This window comes from Hippoglossus hippoglossus, chromosome 14, assembly GCF_009819705.1.
Source record: "Hippoglossus hippoglossus isolate fHipHip1 chromosome 14, fHipHip1.pri, whole genome shotgun sequence".
Lineage (NCBI taxonomy): Eukaryota > Metazoa > Chordata > Actinopteri > Pleuronectiformes > Pleuronectidae > Hippoglossus > Hippoglossus hippoglossus.
In genome coordinates this window covers 6,840,428-6,860,999 of record NC_047164.1, presented here as the reverse complement: position 1 = coordinate 6,860,999, position 20,572 = coordinate 6,840,428, and the positions used below count along the sequence as shown (strand labels likewise).

The following is a 20,572-nucleotide window of genomic DNA, read 5'->3' as shown; positions in this document are numbered from 1 at the left end:
CAGATACGTGTAAAGAAGTTAATGTAATTTCTTTCATTTAGTTCATAAGTAAAGTTTCTTATAGAGTGTGTATAGTTTTTTCTTTAACAAAGTTATTCATGTAAAAATGTGTTTATGAAAAAAATTCCAAACCAATGCATCACTAAGTGACATTTTGACAGTTGCCTTTATTGCCTCTTCAGTGGTTTGTGTCGAGTCTAGTTTTTCCTACAGCACTTGAACGCAGCAGCAGAATGAGGTTTTTCCATAATAATGTGATAAATGAAACAGGGTCACACAAACATGTTCTCACGTTTCCTCTGTGTGAACTGTGTTTATAATCCATTCACTGAGAAGACAATTCACGTGTCTAAAGGTATTTAGTTTTTAGATTGTTAAATGTTTCTTAAGTTTGTTTTTGTCTTCACATAATTGGGACCACGTTGGAAATAACTTGTTATCCTATTGATTTGATATTTAATGATTGATTTTGATCATTGTGTTTTCTATTGATTATTCAATGGAGCCATTCATTTCTCCCTAACCTACAAAAAACATGTTGAAGTTTATGATTCTATTGATTATCGCTGATTTAACTTTTCCTGAAAAAGCCACATAACCTTTAAACTACAAATGTATTCTTGATGTTCTAAAAGGAATAAAAGATCAGCTCCTTGCTTTGTCTTGTTTGTTTTTATGATGGAGCTCTGGTACACCTGAGCTGTAGGGGGCGCTCCAATATAATGTTTCAAACTTTTCTACAGAGAAACCTAATTGCGTCGTGCACGCTCCTGTTCTTAATCAACCAATCAGCGCCGCAGCTGTTTAAACGTTTGCAGGAAGAAGCATGGACGGGTTTCACGGCTCCAGGATGGAGGGCTTCCTCACCACGTTGCCACCCTTCAGCCACTGCGGGGTCCCGGGCTGCGTTCTGCCGGCCCCGGGCAGCACCTGGGGGAAGCGGGGCGGCCGTTTCATGACCCCGCACGACCTGGACTACCTCGAGCGCTGCAGGGCCAGCCTGTCCCAGGTGGGCCCCGGAGCTATGCCCGACCCGCTGCTACGCTGGGCCAACACCAACGAGTGCGGGGTGCAGGTGAACAACAAGGTGGATAAAACCGTGCAGTGCTCGCTGGGTCCCAAGACGCTGCTGGGCCTGGCGAGCGAACCACCCGGGGCCTCGAAGTTCGCCCAAATCCCGGTTCCGGAGCTCGGCCCCGCCCGGAGGTGGCAGTACGACACGCCGCCGCGCTTCCTCAGGCCCGTGTCCGTCTACTCGCCGGGGTTTGACCCCAGGTTGTTCACGATGGAAGCCAGAGACGACGACAGGAGTGCGGGAGAAGCCGAGGCCGCCGAGCACTACGAGTCGTACTGGGAGGGAGAGGCGTACCACAGCAGCGAGGACACTGGGAATAACTTGACGACAAGTTTCAGACGGTTCCCAAAGGGCGCCATTTCCCAGGTGTGTCCAAAAACACGCTCCCTGCACCTGGGTTCACGTGTCCTCTGATAACTAATCACATCCTCCAGATACAAACACAGAACATCCCAAATGGTCCAAAATGAGTCCTTAGTGGGGGTTTGATGAGTACATATTGAAATACTACCAAGGCAAAACTAGATTTTAACAGAATCTTAAAATACAGAAGCACAAAACTGAACACATGAAGATATTAAAATCAGATTTCATACAGACATGCAGGGCTTGAAGAGATGAGGTAATCTTCAAACCTTTAAGGCTCCCTCCTTATCTTTTTACAACACCTGTCACCACCAAGGTAATTCCAAAGTGCTTCAAGTACGATTAAAAACAAGATATGAAAGACATGACACATTAATAGGATTTATTGAAAGATTAAAATGAGTTAAAAGAATAATAAGTACCTGACAGTTCAGAAAATGAATGAGGGGAGGCTGCTGGACGTCTGGGATCAGTCTCGTTCCTGGCAATGAAAGTTTAGGATTTACAGTTTTGATTCAGTAAACTATAAAAACGAACAAGCCTTCATCACAACACAACCTCCTACAAGGTGTCCGCACAACACGATTTTCCCCTGTGGTTTGTTTTCAGTTCCTGGAGCAGAGGTACGGCTTTTTCCACTGCAAGAAGTGCAACATCCGGTGGGAGAGTGCTTATGTATGGTGCATCTCTGGAACCAGGAAGGTACGTGGTGCATTATTAACTGCAATGTGCCATTAACATGCACCACATCATGTTTAAATCATGTTCACGTAGATGATGCTCATTTCTCTCTGATCAGGTGTACTACAAGCAGCTCTGCCGGAAGTGTCAGGTGGGGATAAACCCCTACAAAGTGGAGCCCATCATCTGCAAGGTTCATAAACTCTGTCCTGCATGAAGAGGAAATGTTCATTTAAAGAAGTTTCTTAAAGCTTAAACATGTTCCCCAGACTGACTTGTTCCGTGTCTTCTCCCGTCTCAGGCCTGTGGTCTGACTTCCTGCTGCTGTGACAAGAAGCACAGACACGTCAACATGAACAGACCTCACCGTCAGGACCTGTGCTGTCGCTGCAGGGGCATGAGGCTGCCCTGCGACTCCACCTACAGCTTCAAGTACACCTTCTGAGCTCCGCGCTCTGTTCCGGAGTCACCCGTTCCTCACGTGGCTCCGACTGCATCTGTTAAAGAGTCGAGGCCCCATCACGTGTGTTTGACCTGTACGTGTCATGATGGGCAGTTGCCTCCAGTTACAGACTTTAACAGATTTATTTGATCTCCAACCAGCGAGTAGCTGAATTTCAAAAAGCATCTCTACAGGGCTCTGTTTCCCTCCGTTCATCCTGGTGCGTAAGTTCACGTGAAAATGTTATTTTGCTAAAAGAAAGTTTAAGAGATTAACATTGCACCTCAAATGTGAAACTGTTGTAGATTATTACTTCCAAGGTTGTATTGTCTTTCCTGCTTGTTTGTGTGTGTGAGCAGTTTGTTAATTTCTCAACAAATGGTTCAAAGCTCTTCATGGAAACAATCAGCCATAATGTTAAGTGCTAATATCTAAGAGCAGGTGAAATTTAAAAGCAGTCTGCAGAAGTGTTCTATGCAATATGGTGATAAAGTTGTCTATCATCCACACTCTGAGTGCCCTTCTCATTTCATGGTGTTTGTCGGTAGAATTACGCAAAAGCAATTCATCCATTATATACAAAACTTTGTGGAGGGGTGGGACATGACTCATGGATGAACCCATTACATCTAGAGTGGATCCAGATAAATGGACCGACTCAGGATGTTCTTTACTTTAACAAGAAATAATTTAAGCCTAAGTGGAGCGATGCACTGTCGAGAATCTTTCTAGTATTGAAGTTGCTCTCATTCTTGATGTTTTAAAATAACTTTGCACTTTGCAGCTCAGTTCAGGTTTAACTCTTACCGCTTGAAGGCAACATTCAGCTTTTCCTGATCAACAAAACTGATTAATACAATTATATTCTGTCAATGAAACACGGGTCAGTGCAACTCTCGACCTGGGTTATAACAATGACTAGTCCTGACTTCTAAATACAGTATTTTTGAAAAAACATCCAATTGATAAAAAAATTACGTGTGTTGTGAAGATCAAGCAAAACACAAGAAGTAATTGATATGTCTTTACTTTGACACCGACTTGTACAGAGCATCAACTCAAAACTTCACAAAGGCTGTAAAAGTATTTACAAGGTGAAAAAAACAACTACAGTCTTCATCTAAAAAGCTTTAAAAATGTGCAATTTCATGTTTGGCATGCACACACACACATTCTCCCACACTACTGGGGGGGGGAAACACATACCCGCATGAGCTCAAAGCTCCCTTTTGTACCTCATACAAACATGATTGTTAATAAATAGTTCCAACACTCCATACAGTACACAGAAGATGCATGCATGGCAGTTTGAGAGGACAAAACATCAATATAAAACCTAGGTCAAATGAGTTGATTTATAGCTGATCAGATATAAATAGGGAGAAGACATTTGTACAGCGAAGGGGAAGTGACTGCTCGGGGGGGGAAACGAAGGAGAGTCACAAAAAGTGGCAGACGACAGGAAGTGTTGAACTTCAGTAGTAGCACGAGTTTAGTTTTGAACAACAACAGAGAGCGCTGAATGTCAGCCTTCCCTCACGTGTAAGGTAACTACAAACCACACACAAACATATGCTACTATGGTTGTGTGCCCATATCTATTAACAGTATACAGACAAAAGACAAAAATATTTGAGTGTATACATGCACCGTCCTCTTGGCATGTGAACATGTAAGGTCAAAGTGTTACAGTGTCGGACAGGGAGATATATACAGTGTGCACACTCACTAATGATGCTACGACTAGCCACAGAGGAGTGTGCGTCACGCACAGATAACGGCATGATAAGTCCACCATTGTTTACAACAGTAGCCGGAGGACAAGCTGACACAGAATATAAACAGAGCGAAGGGCAGCATTAGGAATTACTCTTGAATATTTTGCATCCGCTCTTTCTCAATCAGTCTTTTCAGTCAGTCTGGAGAGGGCAGACTCTCAGGGAGCAGAAGGGATGTGGGCGTACAGTAGAAAGCATTCAGCTGCGTCATGCATTGCACGGTTTCTCAAAACAGCAGACACAACAGGAGAGAAGAGTTACTCCAGATTTTGGCTTTTCCCTCTCGGTAAAAGTGACGGCCCTTTCTCTCACAGTAACAAAAACAGTAGCGAGCTGCCCTCCTGTAACATTGTTTTATTTAATACCAAAATTCCATTTAGTGCAATAGCGAAAACTGTAACCAGTTATAGAACGCAGTGTCGCAGGTAGTTTCCTCACTGGTGATACAACCAGCCAATGGTGTCCTTCCTGAAAGAGGCAGTAGCAGTCAATCAAGTTCATCAGGTCTCAAGTTCCTCTGGAAGCAAGTTAGAAATCTGAGCTGAGCAGATTCTGTGCTGAATGATGAGAACTTCAACTAGACGCACATCAGTTTCACAACATGTAGCTGTAAAGCAAAGCTCGTTCTCAGATAGAATAACATCAGGTCATCTTTGTCAGCATACAGCATTTTGTAGTATCCAGTGGGTTCAGTGATACATCCCATTATTTCTGGGTCATGAGTCGCTCTTCTTAAACCGTTAAAATCTCCAAGTGTCTCTGGTGTGTCATCTTCTCCTTTTCAGATTGAGAGATCTTAGGGTTGGTCAGAAGTAATTAGTTCTCTGTCATGGTGAGTTTAGACGTCTCAGGTCTGAACGTCTGACGGTTCAGCATTCAGGAGCCCCCCTACGTTCAATAGGGGCAGGGCAGCGTGCCCCACCTTCCCCAGGTAGCGAGATAGGGGCGTAGCGGCTCCACCGAGGGAGCAGCAACAACCCCACGCTGCAGCCTCTCCTGGACTGGTGGGGCAGGGAGGAGGGGGAGGGGGAGGGAGGAGGGATGAAGACGGGACAGGGCCACGGGTTAAGACTGTGTCGGGGCCAGGGTGCAGAACTGGGGACGGGCTGGAGTGTTTGTATGGAGAGCGGGGGATGTGTGGGAGATGGGAGCCGGGTGGGGGCATGGGCGAGGCGTTTGGGTCATGGTGTGAAAGTAAGGTGGGTTCTGAAGCTACAGTCAGCAATGTGTCTGATGTTAGAGATGATATCGAGTGTCTGGTGCTGTTTAAATGTGACAGCGGGGATCTGTGTGATGAACGTCCTCTGAAAGGATAATAAAGATTAGTGTTCTCGTCAAGATAACTCCTCCTTGGCTCTCGTGTGTGTGGCAGATTAAAATCTGGTCGGCCTGTGGTGTTTGAGCAGCTATGTGATGAGAAAAGGTCTGGAGGTTTGGCAAAATCAAGCCAAGAGGAATCGGAGTCTGCAGCGGAGGATGAGGAGAGGAGAGAAAAGTCTGGCTCACGCTCTGAATGTGGTTCTGGCTCTAGTGTGGGGCGGGACGGTGGGCAGGGATCTGCATGGAGCTGTGCATCCGGGGCAGCAGAAACACAGGAGGAGGCAAAGGCCAGGTATGAGGGTGCTGGGCCTCCTCTTCCAGAGCAGACGGAGGTGGAGGTGGTCTTGGAAGGGTCAGTGGCTGCAGTGATGGGGGAGGTGAGGGTGGGGAAGGAAGGGGTGGGGGGGAGCTCCTGAGGTCCTGTCAGAGGCTGGTCCCGGAAACGCTGGAGTCGGGGAGGTAGGTTGTGATGACCCGGTAACCCTGGGCGCGGCGGATCATGTCGCGGATCTCCCCGTTGAGTTCCAGCAGCTTGGAGCAGATCAGGCTGAGGTCCTGGCGGGAACCGACCAGGGCGATGGTTCCTGTCTGGCCCAGCGTCTGGTGGCGAAAATAGATGTTGAGCAGCGTCTGGACCTCGGTCTCTGAGCTGCCACCGAACACTCCACTGGGCCACTGCCTCCTGAAAATGAGATGAAAAGGAGGGTGTGAGGTTAATACATAGGTTTCAAGAAAGAGAGCAGTTTATCATGTGTATAGGTTTTGTGTGTAGATGTTACTGTGTGTTCACTCATTTTCTGGATGACTTTTTAAGGGGAGAACAAGGGGATGTTTGATGTCATGTTGATGAATGTGGGGAAAGAATCAAACAGTTTTTGATTAGGTCCAATACTGGGATGGTTTTTTCATGTATTTCAAAAAATGGGAGCAAATGTTGCAGCTCTGGACAATAAATGTGTTTCTTTATCGTCTGAAAAATCTAGTGTAGCAGCTTTGTAAACAGATTTGTTACTCGCCTGCACTCCTGGATGTAGCGCACAGCTTTGGTGAACTCGAGGTTCTTAAGGCACTCCAGAATGGCCTGAACGGCTGCCTCTGAGGTGGGGAAGCTGGGCACGACCACGGCTGCTGCCTGGGTGGCGTGTGCGTGAGTGTGGGCCAAGAGCTTTTGCTCCAGGTCGCTGGCCACTGCCGCCTCTGCCGCCTGCAGGCTGGTCTTCAGATCGGTGAGCTCTCGAGACATGTTCAGCAGCTGCAAGGAGGGGGGGAAACAGATGGGGATTGAGAGTGTGTGTGTGTGTGTGTGTGTGTGTGTGTGTGTGTGAGAGAGCTTTAATGTAATCACAGTTCCAACAGCATTTAGCTAAAACATGAATAAGGATGAAAAATCCTCTCATAACAAACTGACAACTCTGTTTAAATGAACTTGTCATTCTTGGACAAAGTGTTACAGTAGTTGTTTAATTTCCTTTATTTAATTCCATTAGAACCACTTTCATCACATACACTGCATCACAGATATATTGAGCTGTACAGTACAGAAATGGAAATGATAGAGCTCATTTAGAAGCACTCAGTGCATTAATGTGCACTTAGGTAAGTAGGTTACAATTGGGTTTCTTTAGTAGAAATTTTGTAAATGTCATTAAATCAGATACATTTGTTTCCGTTATCAAAGTAGTGGATGAGGGAAACTAGATTTCTAGATATGGGAGAAATTTGTATAAAGTTCTTCATAATATTAAATAAAACTTTAATAATCCCGAAGAAAATTCTGGTGCCAGCTTGCTCCAAGAAAAATAAAATAACCTGCTGTGTTCATCACAGGATGATGTTGAATTCATCAGTTTATCTAAAGAAGGATGTGATGTGAATCTATTCAAACGTTTTATAGAACAGATGTTGAAACTGTTGCTGTCGGTAGGAACAGTTTTGATGCAAGATAATCAAAATAATAATTATTTCATGTTATGTTATCTATTCTTTAAGATCCCAGTGTGTGAACGGGCTCTAAAGTGAATCTTATCACATGTACAGAGAATAATCAGTTGAATAACCTGCTGTGTTACGACTGTAAGTGTCATCTTTGTGTGAAAGTACGAGTTGTCTCACCTCAGGCACAGAGCTGATGGCATGAACCTGACCAATGAGCGAGCAGTAGGACTGGAAGAGGAGGAGAAGCTGGAAGTGCAGCTTGTAGAGCCTCTGACAAAGCTCCAGTTGCTAAAAGATATTAAAGAAGGAACAGAGTGAGATTTATCACAGAGACACAGTCACACATGCACACAAAGGACCACAAACACACAGTAACACAACTAGCTGATTGCCTTGTGCTAAGTTAATCTGTCCCATAGGAATCTAAAGCAGTGAAGTGAAGAAACGTGGAAGAGAACTTACTGCAAGAGACTCCATTTGCTAGACAGCGAGAGCGCATGTTAGGGAATCAGAGTGAGGTGAGAGGAAGACAAAGCATCAATCAAACACATGCACAGCACAGCATCAACTATTCACAGTCAAGCTAGCAAGAATTAGTCAACAGTATAAAGAACCCAGAAAATTGTACATTTCAGTTAGTTCTTGGTGGCTAGGAGGAAAAGACAGGATGCTGAAAAAGATAACACAGCAAACACGCAAAGGGAGCAAATATCTTAGCGTAGAGGAGCAACGAGGCAAGATGATAAAGGTTCCTATATGTTTTAGTGAGTTTGTGTATAAATTCTACATGTATCCGTTTGTTACAGTAAATAAATACATTTCCTGTTCGCACCTTCTCCTCCGAGTCTCCGGGCTGGCATGCAACTACGCTGTCACCAGGACACCGTGGAAATGTGTCCTTACAGTTCCTCAGCCACTGAGGGGAAAACATGTAAAACAACAGGAGTGGGAGGGAGGGGGGGGAGAGAGAGAGAGAGAGAGAGAGAGAGAGAGAGAGAGAGAGAGAGAGAGAGAGAGAGAGAGAGAGAGAGAGAGAAAGGAAGGTTAGTTAGTCACGCATTTCAAAGATGAAAAACAAAACTAACTTAGCAATAATGTCTAGAGGCTGACTTACCAATACAGCAGCCTCCTCTTTGGTGTTGTAGGTGTCCAGGTACTCCTGCAGCTCCAGCGCACTGAACTTCATCTTTTCAAGGAGACCATAGGACATGATCTGCAGAGAGAAAAAGAAGAGTTGTGTACATTTGACTTGCCTGACTAATTCAACATAAATCCCGTTTTCACATTTTTTGCAGTTTTGTTTTGTTATGTCTACCAGCAATGCTCACCGTGTCAGCATCGATGTAGATTGTGGGACAATCGGAGCATGTAGTTAGCATCTGTGAGGACCTTTGGAACTTTGATCCAATGCCCCTCAAGCCCTCTCCCAGGTAAGTAGCAACATCAGTCGTCAGGGTGCAGAACTTACCCTGGATGTTCTGGGTGAGGAAGAAAGGTCGAGGAATTATTATACATCCTCACACAAGAAAACCACTGCAATAAAAACCTATCTACTTAGAGTGAAGAGTTGTGTATTCAACAAGTAGGTCCACTGATTTACCTTAAAGAGAGAGGAGAAGACTTGGAACGTGTACACGGCGCAGGACCCATCTGAGTCTGTCACAAGCTGGTTGATATGACAGCGCCACGCCTCCTCGGAATCGTCACACACTGTGGGTTGGAAGGCTGCCAAGATGGCGGAGAAAAATGGAGAAGGGGGAGGAGGAAAACCAAGGTCTTCCAAGTCATCTACATCATCACGTAAGCTGTCACCATGGAAATGGGAAAGAAATGGGGGCACAAAGGAAAAAAAAAAGGTTTTGATACCTTTCCCCCTAGAAAAAGGGTTTTATATCCAAATCAAGTGCCCAGCTACATCATGGGATTATATGAGCTGGATAATGTGTTCGCTTATATGTAGAAAAAAATAGCAGAACATATAAAGCTGACACCTAATGGACCTAATAATAATTCAATAGAGGAATAATTCAATACTAATATGTAAAATGTCTTTTCAGCAGAATTTATTGGGAACGATATAATAATAACAACCTGATCTGTCCAAGTGTTGTTTACACAAACATTATGGTTGTGGCAGATTGAAATAAACTCATCACTGCAGTTTAACTGAGGTTTAGGTCCAACCTCCGTCAATCTGGCTGCTGGTAAAAACTTCCAGTGAGATAATATTCCATATAGTTGTGTTGTTGTTCTATGTCTCCTCTGTCTCATTCACCTGGGCAGACAGTTGGGGTCTAGAAAGTCCAGCGGTGGTTGGCAGTAGTCTGGGTTGAGGCGGTGGTCCAGGTTGGGCAGCTGATCCTGATGCTGCCCCGGCAGCTCCAGGGTGAAGCTCTCGCCACAGTCTGAGCCGTGAGGGAGCTCGTTGGTGCTCAGGGACAGCTCGTCGTCCTGGGCCTGGGTGTCCTCATCGTCACCATACACCCTCCCCTGAGGAGACACAGAGGTTAGGGTTTCCTAAGGATACCAAATGTATATGTAGAAATACAAACAGTGTGTATCTTTACTAAAGTGTTTTATCCCTCACATGTAGGCCGCTGAGGTCATCAATGAGGCCCCCATGGCCCGGTGTGATGGCATTGAGCGAAAGTGGATCGGCAGATGTGTCATAAGAAGTCGACAGAGAATCAGTGTGATTTGTCTCCTCTGATGGAGAAGGGTTAGTCTGGAAGAGGAAGGGAAAACAGGAATATCTATCATTGTGACTTACTCTGTCAAATTATGTCTTTACACTTAATTAGGGGACTCAAGTCTTTCAGGTATGTGTTTGCACAGATCCAACAGTTAAGGCTACGTACGAGCTGAGAGTGAGAGAGGCTCTGGCTGGTTGAAGACTCCTCTTCCTCCGACGACTCATCCGAATCGTGGGGGTCCTCGTGACCCAGGCTGGGGGTGCTGCCTGAGTGCTGGCTCTCCTCTAACAGGTCCCCCAGCTCCGTGCTGTCCAGAGATCGCCGACGCACGCCCCAATTAAAGTTATCGACAGTCTCGCCCTGAATAAAACACACGCATATACATTGGAAGACAAGTGCAGAGGCAACAGCTGCAAGGAAGGAGAACAATGGTTGCTGAGTAAGAGCGTCTGACGACAAGCACACGATGCAAAATGAACTGTTATTCATGGCATGGAAATAGGCTGGAAAGGCCGTTTGCATCCAATAGGATATTCTTTCTCCCATTAAGAATTTACAACATCATTTATCTCCATTACGACAGATAGCAATGTAGTTGCAACCAAGCTGTGAGAGCAAAATGAAGCACAATCAACATTTGTTTGTTTTTTCAGTGGGAAACAAAGGAGCCAGCAACACCAAAGCGCTGATTAAAGCTGATGTAAGTGCTCAGTGTGAGACACCTTACCTGGAGCTCCTAGGTAGCGAGGGGAAGAGAGAGAGACACAGAGTTAGACGGAGAGAGAGACACAGAGGAGGGGCAGAGAAACACATTTCAAATATATTGATGTTAAAGAAAGACAGGTGGAAAAACTAAAACACACAAAAAATAGGTAAAAGGGAAGGAAAGAGTCAGACACTAAATACTGTTTACTGTATGTCAAGTGAGCATGTGGTGATATACAGTGATATATGAATGTCACCTCTCCGTCCTCCAGCTCCACATCCAGGAAGTCAAAGTCTCTGAAAACCCTGAACTGCTGCTCACTGGTGGTGTCATCGAGTGTGTCATCTCTAGTTCCGCCCTCCTCCGATGAAACGCCACTCTCTCGCACCTCCATCATGTCCAAGTCGCCACACGATGAGAAGATCACCTGGCGAGAAGGATCGAGAACTGTACTTAAACTCATCACAGACAGATGGCAAAGCTCTTTAAATATGATTCTCTGTTAAATTCTGGAGAGACAGGAAGAAGTTGCTGAATTTAACTATTTCAAAAGTGACTATTGTAAAGAAGAGACGGGGACGTAGCTTACAGATGGGTTCTTAGTGAGTCCAACTTCTTGTCCACAAAGAGACAAAACGTTCACCAGCTTCTCTCTGGTTCTTTTCTGTATGTAGACGAAAGACAGTGAGCGATTAAAAAAAGTATTAATCAAAGAAGGAATAAACATAAACTCTAACATACTCAAGATTGTCCCTCTGAAGTTTATTGGCTTGTTTTTGATCTACTCCAGCTGTTTAAATTACCAATATATAATTTGTGCCCAGCTGTTTGATGACTTTTGCATTTAGTCTCACATAGTTTATAGTTTGTGCAATTTAACTACGGCAAGTATCTGCAGAGAAATACAACTCTGATGTCAAAACAAAACAGGGCAAGTGCCAATTTGTTACTGGATATATTAAAGCAGTGGCAGCTTTGATATATGTGCTTGTCAAAGTAATACAGCTCAAAGCTAGAGTGGAAATACCAAGCATCGCTAAGATGCCACGTCAAAGATTTACGGTTCAAGCTATCACATCTGTCACATCTAACTTTACCTGAGATGACTGCGGTCGCCTCCAGCTGACGGGCACCAGGATGGTGTTGGAGTTGGATCCAGAGGACGTGGAGGAAGTGCTGCGGGTTACAGCCATGGCTCTGGCTTTCCCCTCTCTACCCCCTGAACCCTGGAGCTCGTCAAACCGACGGCCAATCACTGGAGTCTGTAAAGAAAACAATTATGATGTTTCGTCCCCGAAATTATTTCCAAAAAGCATCATACTGCTAAGTGTCAGTTTTGTTTTGTTGCTTCCTCACCTCCGAGATGTCGAAGGTGAAGTCCAGTGTTTTCCCAGGCAGAGCCTTGGCTGAGCCGTCCCACACCCTGCTGACCTCCAGGTTGGAAAGGTCACCCTGCGTGTGGCCGTACGTCGGATGAACTAGGCTGGCAGAACGTGATACCACGAGTTTTAAGATGTTCAGAGCATCCTTCCAGTGTATGGTCTGTGGAATCAAACACACAGTATAAGAGGGACTGCAGTGCATAGTTTATCAGAGTCGTAGTGGATTGAGCTTCAGTACAGACAAGTACTGTAGGACGCTAACCTGGACAAACTTCTCAATGGTCTTGGTGACATCAGCATTGAACTGTTTGACGTGAACAGCAGTCAGGTCCATGTGACTGAGCAGACAGTAGATGATCTGGAGGAGAGACTGCTGCATGCTGGGAAGGCCCTTATCCAACAGCTAAGAGATGGAGAGAGACATTTAGCTCATGACAAAGCACGGGACCACAAAATGAATCTTGCTTCGGGGCAAAGTCAAGAGTTGAATGACAATTACTGAACCAGAGGTGACAAGAATAACTTTCAACAACTTCTATCTTCCAGCAAGATATCAACATGAACCCTCACTGCCCCTGACTGGAGAAATGGATCACTTACTAGCTGCCCTTGCTTCACATACACAAGTAACTAGCACCATAACTATTAACCAAACTTACTCTCCTAACATGCAACAAGTTATGCCAAATACTTATAATAAATCCCTGTAGCTACACTAGGAGAAAGATAACCACCTACATCTAGAAATAAAGGAATCAAAATGCATATTGATCAACACTTACCTCAGCCATATAGGTGACCATGCTCAGTGTGATGTCGGAGAAAGCCTCATGGAGGTAGCGACAAACCACACTGACCCAGGAGAAAGGGTCTCGCGTATAGGAGCGCGTCTTGTAGAGAGTCATCACATGGGCCAAATGTGACAGCTTGGTTTTCTTCTCCACCAAACACACCTGAGAGGCAATGATAGAGAGATCATGAGAGAGTGTGAAAAGCAAAGGCAGTCAGCTTGATGATTTACAGTATATGCAACTTTTCAGTGCATGTTTATTTCTGACACCTGCCTAATAAAGCCTAACATAAAATAAACTGCAATAACCGAAAGGAAATTAAAATAAATCAGACTGAGCTCAGGTGATGAATTGCATTGTACCTGTGCGATCCTCTCCGCGCTCTCTTTACAGAACTGAGTGGGGTGGCCAAAGTGCTGCACCAGGTGAGGCAGCAGACACAGCACGTTCAGAGGGAAACCTGCACAGAGAGAAGAGGTCAATCTTCAACAACACCTAGAGGGAATAAAAGCAACAGTTTGTCCCTGACTCGGGTTGAACGTCATCGTGATCCTGCACGTACCTATAGACTGTGAGCTGTCCACCACAGGCACACGGGACACTGGCGTGAGCTGGCAGAAGAGCTGCAAGGTGAGGTCGGAAGTGGACTGGGAGGTAAAACCCTTCAACAAAAGCTGCTGAATCCCAGAGAAGCCGCTCCACCTCAGCTGAGCCTGAAGCTTCTCAAGGCGCTCACGGTTCTCCGCTCTGTCTAAAGGAACCTGGGAGATAGAAAGGGTTTTTTTCTGGTTTAGCGGAGCTGGTAACAGCACTTAGTGACCTGAGGCATTTGTATTTTAAAGGCTAGGACTTGTTCCCGCTTGACATAAATCAAAAGCTAGTTCTTGCACTGCTGAGTGCTGATAGCTGTTCTCACCAACTTAGGATGCTTTAATTTTCAAATATAATAAACTACCATTTTTAGCAATTCTAGAAAGTGTGTACGTGGCTCGGTTGTTCAAATGTCTCATTTCAGTCGGGAGCTTCCTCTGCTTCTTCTGTAGTTTTATTTCTGTTTTACAATTGTATTTCTTTCGCTCTAAGATCAGTAAGTTTCATGTTATCTACCTTTGAAAGCAGCTTGTGAACCAGACGGAGTGACATCTGATATTCAAACTCAAAGTCTGACTCCATGAGTGACACGGCCACCCAGAAGACCGTGGCCAGTATCGATGAGGGATGAGAAACGTGGGCGGGGTCCGATAGAACACTGGGATCGATACGATTGGTGGATGACGTGCAGGAGCCAGGGGTTCTTCCTGATCGGGAGAGGCCGTGACTGTTGCAGGCCTGTAGATTGAAAATGAAATAAATCTTTGTGTCACAATTAAAAACAACAGCACAAGGCACACACAAGATCATACATCAGCAGAAAAAATAATACATCATGCATATTGTCAGATGTACTGTGACCTACAAGTATTAAAAGCATTATGTGATATAAAGAGAATCTTCCTCTCTTGCCTGTATGCGATCCAGAGTTGCACTGCGAGGAGGATCGAACGACGGGTTGTTACATTCACCAAACTTCTTGGGGACGGAGTAGGAGCGTTGATGACGTTGTGATGACAACCCCACGAATCCTGGGCCAGGGAAGTTCAACTGGCCCGTGCTCTTCCTGTTCATCAGTTTTTCACTAGTCACAAAGTCTGGTGAGGACGTCCTGTGCACCACACGAAGAAGAAATTAATAAAGCAGAATACGGTAATTAATGTTGAGTATCGTGTTCCTGTATCAAAATAAAGTTTGGATGAATATTTAATTTTATGTAAATTTTAATTAATTTTTAGAAATAGCAGAGGCGTACCTGGTTAGAGCTGCCATAAGGTCGCTGTTCTTCAGACATTCTGCTAAATTCACCACCACTGACTCCAGCGTCAACAGCACCTCCATCACATACCCCTGAAACACGTGTTGTTTGATTCAAAGGGCACAAAAATCTGCATCGACATACATTCTCTTTTGCAGAGTAAAAAAAGATGTGAAGTGCTGAAATACTTCTCTCCTCTACTGTCTCCAAACCAACAATCTCTCACTGTTGCCGTTTCTCACCTGCACCTCATCTCCATGTTCTCCGACCACCTCCACCAGTCGTGAGATCAGGTCAGAGACGGCATGGTTGTTGATTGGCTGTTTGAGGGCTCTGAAGATCTGGAAAGAGCGGCCGGCATAGTGACGCGAGGAGCTGCACAGAGCTGTCTGTAAAGCCACATCACTCAGCTCCTGCTCCAGGTGGAAGTCTGTCAAAACAGATAAGGTACAAAGACACATAAAGATTCAGCTAAACCCACATGTGGAGTCTTGACACATTTATGCAGACGGCTTATTACTTTTAAGAGGTGATGTAAATGTTGGAGAAGATTGGCATTCATTATTATGCATTTCGTGCCATCGTGTTGGATTTTTCATTACGTCCAGGACAGATTTTCAGATATGACTCATAAGGTAGCAGTGTGCCCTGATATCTCTGTTATTCATTGAAAGGTATCTAGCAGTAACATGATTGGCGCCTCACCAGACTTGGACTCCTTGAAGACAGAGACGACGTGCCGTAAGAAGTTGGACAGCTGCTCCGAGCTCTTGGAGTTGGGGTTCTTTGGTGTGATGTCCTCGTGCACCCACAGCGGCCCAAACGCTCTGAGCAACAACAACACAGTACTCCAGGCACTGTATACCCACCACCAGTAACACCACATACATGTTACACAAGCACTAAATAAATAGATGTGCACAGTGCACACACGCCGTGCTCGACAGTGAGATTTACACTCACACACACGCCTGCTTGGACATGTGGTGTCCTCTAGAAGTTCACAGAACATTGGCGGAGCTGTGTGTACCTTGTGGAGAGGAACTCAATGAGTTTGTTTGTCTTCTCATCTGTCTCATTGGATGCATCTTCAAGATCCTCCAGGTCATCAGGGGTCACAAGAGGCAGATGTCCAACACTGCCCGCAGTGCTGCCGCCACCAAGACTGGCAGAGGACGAGTTGGAGGTGGAGCAGAGGCCTGAGTCGGCCACTGGAGAGGCCTGCCACTCTCGCAGGAAGTCTGGTGCACCTGAGAAAATGATGATAGAGAAAAGAATTAAGTGTACTTTTAATTTACACCATGGCTTTATCATGTTTATGTTTTATGTACTGCAATGTTTCAGTACATTTCCCCAGTCATTCCCATTTAATGGTAATGGAGAATTAAAAAGAGTAATCAGGAGACATCATATCCCTTTGGCAAACCCTAAAAATCAAAAGGCACCAGTTCACCACATGAAGTGAAGTTTCATGCTCACTAAATGATTACAGATGCACTGACAGACAGACAGGTGGACACACTGAGCACTAAATCCCCACACATTATATTCCAGGAGGATAATAAATGTGTAAATGGATTCCACTTACGGGACTGCTGGTACTCTGTGTGGTAGCTGGACTTGATTGTGAGCGTCTTGTTGTCACTGATCTCTCTTGTCAGCATCAGAACTGAGGCTATGACCTGGAGAAAAACAATGAAACTCATCTTAAGTGACTAGTAAAACCTTCCATGTCCACTATGTGCACTTTCTTACTAGCTCAGAATAAAATTGTAGAATAACGACATAGAATCCCGCTCTGACCTGGAAGTTGTTGTTGCAGGAGAGGGCGATGAGGAGGTGGAGAAGGAGGCGTTTGCTGTGTTCGTAGACCTCTGGCCGGTAGTGGTCCAGACCTGGCCAATAAAATACACATCCAGTAAGACAACAACAACATTAGGATTCTGCACAAAGAGCTGAATATAACTGTACTACACTGACATGTATTTTTAATCCCTATACCCTCCCGGAAACACAAGCTTGCACATTTTTTGAATTTAAATACACGAAAAGACTTGAATTAACACTAAATACTGCTCATGTACCCTGAAATGTTGGGGTTGAGTTTCTTAAATGGCCACAATGGCTTGTTGTGCTTCACTTCGCTACAAGTGATATCCTGTTTCTTGTGGAGAGCATGTACATTACTATATTTAACATTTCTCCCAACGAAAAGTTTGTCAAATGAAACAATGCAACATTGATTCTTAGACAGTTGATTGCGCACAGGGCACAGATTGATTGATAACCCACAGCCTGAGCTCGAGGGTTAGAATGCTGAATATGCAGAACCTAATAATGCATTTCTGACAGGTCAGGTATGTATCCACGTTAGGTAATGTGGTAAAATGCAGGCCCTGGGGAATGTGTCAGTGTCGTCACAAGAGAGCAGCCTGTACTGAAATGCATGTCAACGTGGTGGAGATAAAAGCTCACACTGTCACGCCATTAATTTAGTCGAGGTCCCAGACGTCACCTACACACCTCGAGGTTATTTCTGTGTGAGATGAGTAAACACCATGTCTGGAAGCACAGTGAATAATTGATTGGGGTTTTGATCTTTTCTTTTCGGTTCTCATGGTCTCTTATGTGGAAGACACGCCCTCTGAGTTGACATGTACGTTTGACAGATGTGTGTATTATGAATGACATTTACGCTGTGTATGCCTCTTGCTTATCTTTCCAAAATTAATCAACTGAAGACAAGAGTCGGTGACTGAAGTTCTGTCTATGAGTGTACATTGTGTGTTCCTACCCAAGAAAAGGGCATGGAGTAGCAGGGGCAGGTGCAAAGCCCAGTCTTCTCTCACACTGTGGTCCACCACCATTTCAGTCATAAATATCACCGCAATGTTACACCTGAGGACAAACACATGCAAAGTTTTGTCAAAGCACAGAGAACATGTCAGTGTAAAGTTGTAATAAGAAACAAATAATCTTCTTCACTTAGTTCAATAAAGAAAAAAGTTGGATATTAACCTCCATTAATGTTTTACAACAGCTGGTTCTTCAGTGATGTTTATGAATGTTTGCATCAGAAATCTAACCCGAGTCATATTTATGACCTTTTTTAAGTAAGTGGTTTTTTAAGTGTCTAGAGGGACGAAGATAAATTCGTAAAATATTTGTTCTCTACATAGCAGAGCTGACTCGGTTTCATTCTGTGCTGCAGTTTATCAACCATCTGTGAGTAGGTGTGACTGGTCTAGTCTGAGAGACTGCTGACTCTGCTGATCTGCTGCTGATAATAGCATCACTGTTCCCAATCTGAGCCTGTTTTCTCTGTGCAACTTTCATAGTTGTTTCAGAGCAGATTTGTCTGCACCGTGCGAGTCCGTGTTGAGTTTGCTTGTGTGTACCTGTGCAGTGGTCCTCTAGGTGTAATGGTTTCTGGGAGGTAGTCAACCAGAGGAGCCCAGCAGCCACCATTAACTGGCATTGGTAACGGCTGAGGACGGTTGGTCTCCAGAACACTCAGTAGCCAACCAGCATATGGTGGGAGAGGGTCATCTACAAAATCAAAGATTTAGTCAATAATATTGATATGCACATGTCACTAATTTTGTTTCTTGTCGAGTATAAACACTGGAACCACGGCAGAGTGATGAATGTAAAACTAACTGTAGTACACAAACTTAATAGTATGGCTCATAACCCAAACAGCAATCAAGCAAAAATCTTAATTTAATGTTTTAAACTTCTACACAAAAAAGGATATAAAATCTATATAGAAAAGTGCTGGTAGGTGAATGTTGTTGCCCTTGGAGTCAGGCTAGATGTTTCCCTACATTTCCAGTATTTACACTAAGCTTAATTAGCCTTCTGGTGGTGTGTAGCATACAGACGTCATAAAGCATTAAATTACTTTTATATATAAATGCATGTATTTCCTAATATGTCAGAATCTAGGAACCCCTGGGCAAATGACATGAAGTGAAAAGAAGTAAATACATGAAGTGAAAAGGAGTCAATGCAACCCCTGCAACTTTTAATATTAAATAATTAAACAGTAATGTCCCAAGACTTTTTCTTGTTCAAGTGATTGACATAAAATAGAATCTACTTGTTATGGTTTAGTCTAAAATAGTTGTGTCAGGTCATACACTGGCCCAGTTAGAGTGTCCCCTGCTCAGACAGCTATGCTCCTAAATTGACTCGTCCTTGTACTTGGCTAGTTGCATCACTGCTTAGTCACATAAAGACAACAGCAGCAGACTCATGTCTGGAAGCCTCCCAACACAGATGCTTGCATAAGATCGACTGTGGTAGAGGTTGTCCAGTGTCTGTGTGGTGGGTCTTTGCTTGAGTCCAGATAAAGTGACATACGAGCTCCAAAAATCTAAATCCAGTGAATGAGACGTGTGTTAGTTCACACTCTTCTACACTCCATGACAGTCCCACCATAAATGCTGTCAGCACTGTAGGTATGTGAGGGGATTAGTGGCAGTTAGCTTTTTTATGTCTTAAGCTAAAGTGGTGAACAAATAGTGACTGACAAGAAGAATCCATATCCCACAGCTCCCTTCAAAAGACAGACAGGTGTGACTCCCCTCTGGCAGTTCAGTAAATCTTTTCCCATCCGTTCTCACAAGAACCAAGACAACTTACTCTTTTCGTCCTCGTAGGAACCTCCAGAGCTGTTGCTGTAACGAGACTCGAGTCTGTTGTGCGCCCTCGCCCTGCTGTGAAACAACGACATCACAAGTAGGATTTAGAGTTTACAGATTTACTGGGAACAGTTTTATTCCAACATGTAAAACCACATTAAGATATTTTTTAACCAAATTCTAATTAGTATAAGTTAATAAAACTGTATTGATACTGACCGCTCTTCCTCCCTGACCAGCTTGTTCTCATCTGTGTCTGGCAGGTTCTCCTGACCGGCCACCACAGTGTTACTGCTGGAGGTGGTGCCTGCACATGAGAGATATTCAAGATAACCTTCAACACTACAGGACTGTCAGTGCCAACAATTTGTCGCATAACAAGCTGTCAACTTCTCACACAGAGTCAAAAGTCATTTCACATCATAGGTCAGTACAGGAGTGTCTCCTCTCACCGGTCTGTGAGGTGGAGGCTTTGTTGCTGGCAGCAAAACGGTAGAAGGGAGGGTTGTCACAGTGCAACACCACTGGGTTGACTGGGTCTGTCTGCTGCAGCTCAAACAGGAGCTCCTCCATAGTCTGGATGGTGTTGTTGCGACACAAGTAGATCACCACCTTCTTGATCTAAAACAGATGAAAATGTGTTTCTCATTAAACCCTGCTCATTTGTACGTAGGTAGTTATCATGAGATGTAATACACACATCACTTTAAACTTACATAAGGCAACAGTGTAGTGTCACTACTGACTCCACACAGGCTGATAAGGAACTGCAGGGTGATCCGTAAGTTGTTGCTCCACCTCTCGTTGGACACGAGAGCGTTCCAGGCGTTTTCAATCTCTGGGCCAGGAACCTCGTCTCCATACTGACGATGTAAAGAAACATCAGTTAAAAGGCAGGAGATGTCACT

General features: G+C 44.5%; 2 protein-coding genes across 9 annotated transcripts in view; one reads left to right on the top strand and one right to left on the bottom strand.

Moving 5' to 3' along the window:
- Positions 1-850: 850 nt before the first annotated feature.
- Positions 851-2,621, top strand: zar1l (zygote arrest 1-like). The gene is made up of 4 exons (XM_034607661.1): positions 851-1,441; positions 2,051-2,143; positions 2,241-2,315; positions 2,424-2,621. The coding sequence occupies exons 1-4, from the start codon at positions 851-853 to the stop codon at positions 2,565-2,567; spliced, it is 903 nt and encodes a 300-aa protein (XP_034463552.1). The 3' UTR covers positions 2,568-2,621.
- Positions 2,622-3,575: 954 nt separating this feature from the next.
- The window catches only part of fryb (furry homolog b (Drosophila)), a 54,253-nt gene continuing 37,256 nt past the window's right edge, over positions 3,576-20,572 (bottom strand). For 4 of the 8 annotated variants that reach the window (XM_034607649.1, XM_034607643.1, XM_034607647.1 and 1 more), the window contains exons 34-67: positions 20,381-20,527; positions 20,117-20,285; positions 19,884-19,971; positions 19,666-19,739; positions 18,417-18,567; positions 17,813-17,916; positions 16,822-16,913; positions 16,607-16,700; positions 16,049-16,268; positions 15,724-15,875; positions 15,261-15,448; positions 15,016-15,110; positions 14,673-14,871; positions 14,277-14,498; positions 13,732-13,930; positions 13,532-13,629; positions 13,161-13,331; positions 12,641-12,781; positions 12,353-12,538; positions 12,094-12,258; positions 11,586-11,660; positions 11,253-11,423; positions 11,018-11,026; positions 10,456-10,650; positions 10,185-10,322; positions 9,873-10,087; positions 9,198-9,402; positions 8,926-9,075; positions 8,712-8,810; positions 8,430-8,513; positions 8,060-8,077; positions 7,775-7,885; positions 6,679-6,914; positions 3,576-6,344 (exon numbers count right to left, since the gene is read on the bottom strand). In XM_034607649.1, coding sequence (XP_034463540.1) covers positions 6,086-6,344; positions 6,679-6,914; positions 7,775-7,885; positions 8,060-8,077; positions 8,430-8,513; positions 8,712-8,810; positions 8,926-9,075; positions 9,198-9,402; positions 9,873-10,087; positions 10,185-10,322; positions 10,456-10,650; positions 11,018-11,026; positions 11,253-11,423; positions 11,586-11,660; positions 12,094-12,258; positions 12,353-12,538; positions 12,641-12,781; positions 13,161-13,331; positions 13,532-13,629; positions 13,732-13,930; positions 14,277-14,498; positions 14,673-14,871; positions 15,016-15,110; positions 15,261-15,448; positions 15,724-15,875; positions 16,049-16,268; positions 16,607-16,700; positions 16,822-16,913; positions 17,813-17,916; positions 18,417-18,567; positions 19,666-19,739; positions 19,884-19,971; positions 20,117-20,285; positions 20,381-20,527 — 4,920 coding nt within the window. In that variant the 3' untranslated portion in view covers positions 3,576-6,085. The remainder of the gene's footprint in view (positions 6,345-6,678; positions 6,915-7,774; positions 7,886-8,059; positions 8,078-8,429; positions 8,514-8,711; positions 8,811-8,925; positions 9,076-9,197; positions 9,403-9,872; positions 10,088-10,184; positions 10,323-10,455; positions 10,651-11,017; positions 11,027-11,252; positions 11,424-11,585; positions 11,661-12,093; positions 12,259-12,352; positions 12,539-12,640; positions 12,782-13,160; positions 13,332-13,531; positions 13,630-13,731; positions 13,931-14,276; positions 14,499-14,672; positions 14,872-15,015; positions 15,111-15,260; positions 15,449-15,723; positions 15,876-16,048; positions 16,269-16,606; positions 16,701-16,821; positions 16,914-17,812; positions 17,917-18,416; positions 18,568-19,665; positions 19,740-19,883; positions 19,972-20,116; positions 20,286-20,380; positions 20,528-20,572) is intronic. The other 4 variants (XM_034607650.1, XM_034607651.1, XM_034607645.1 and 1 more) reach the window with 3 other exon arrangements.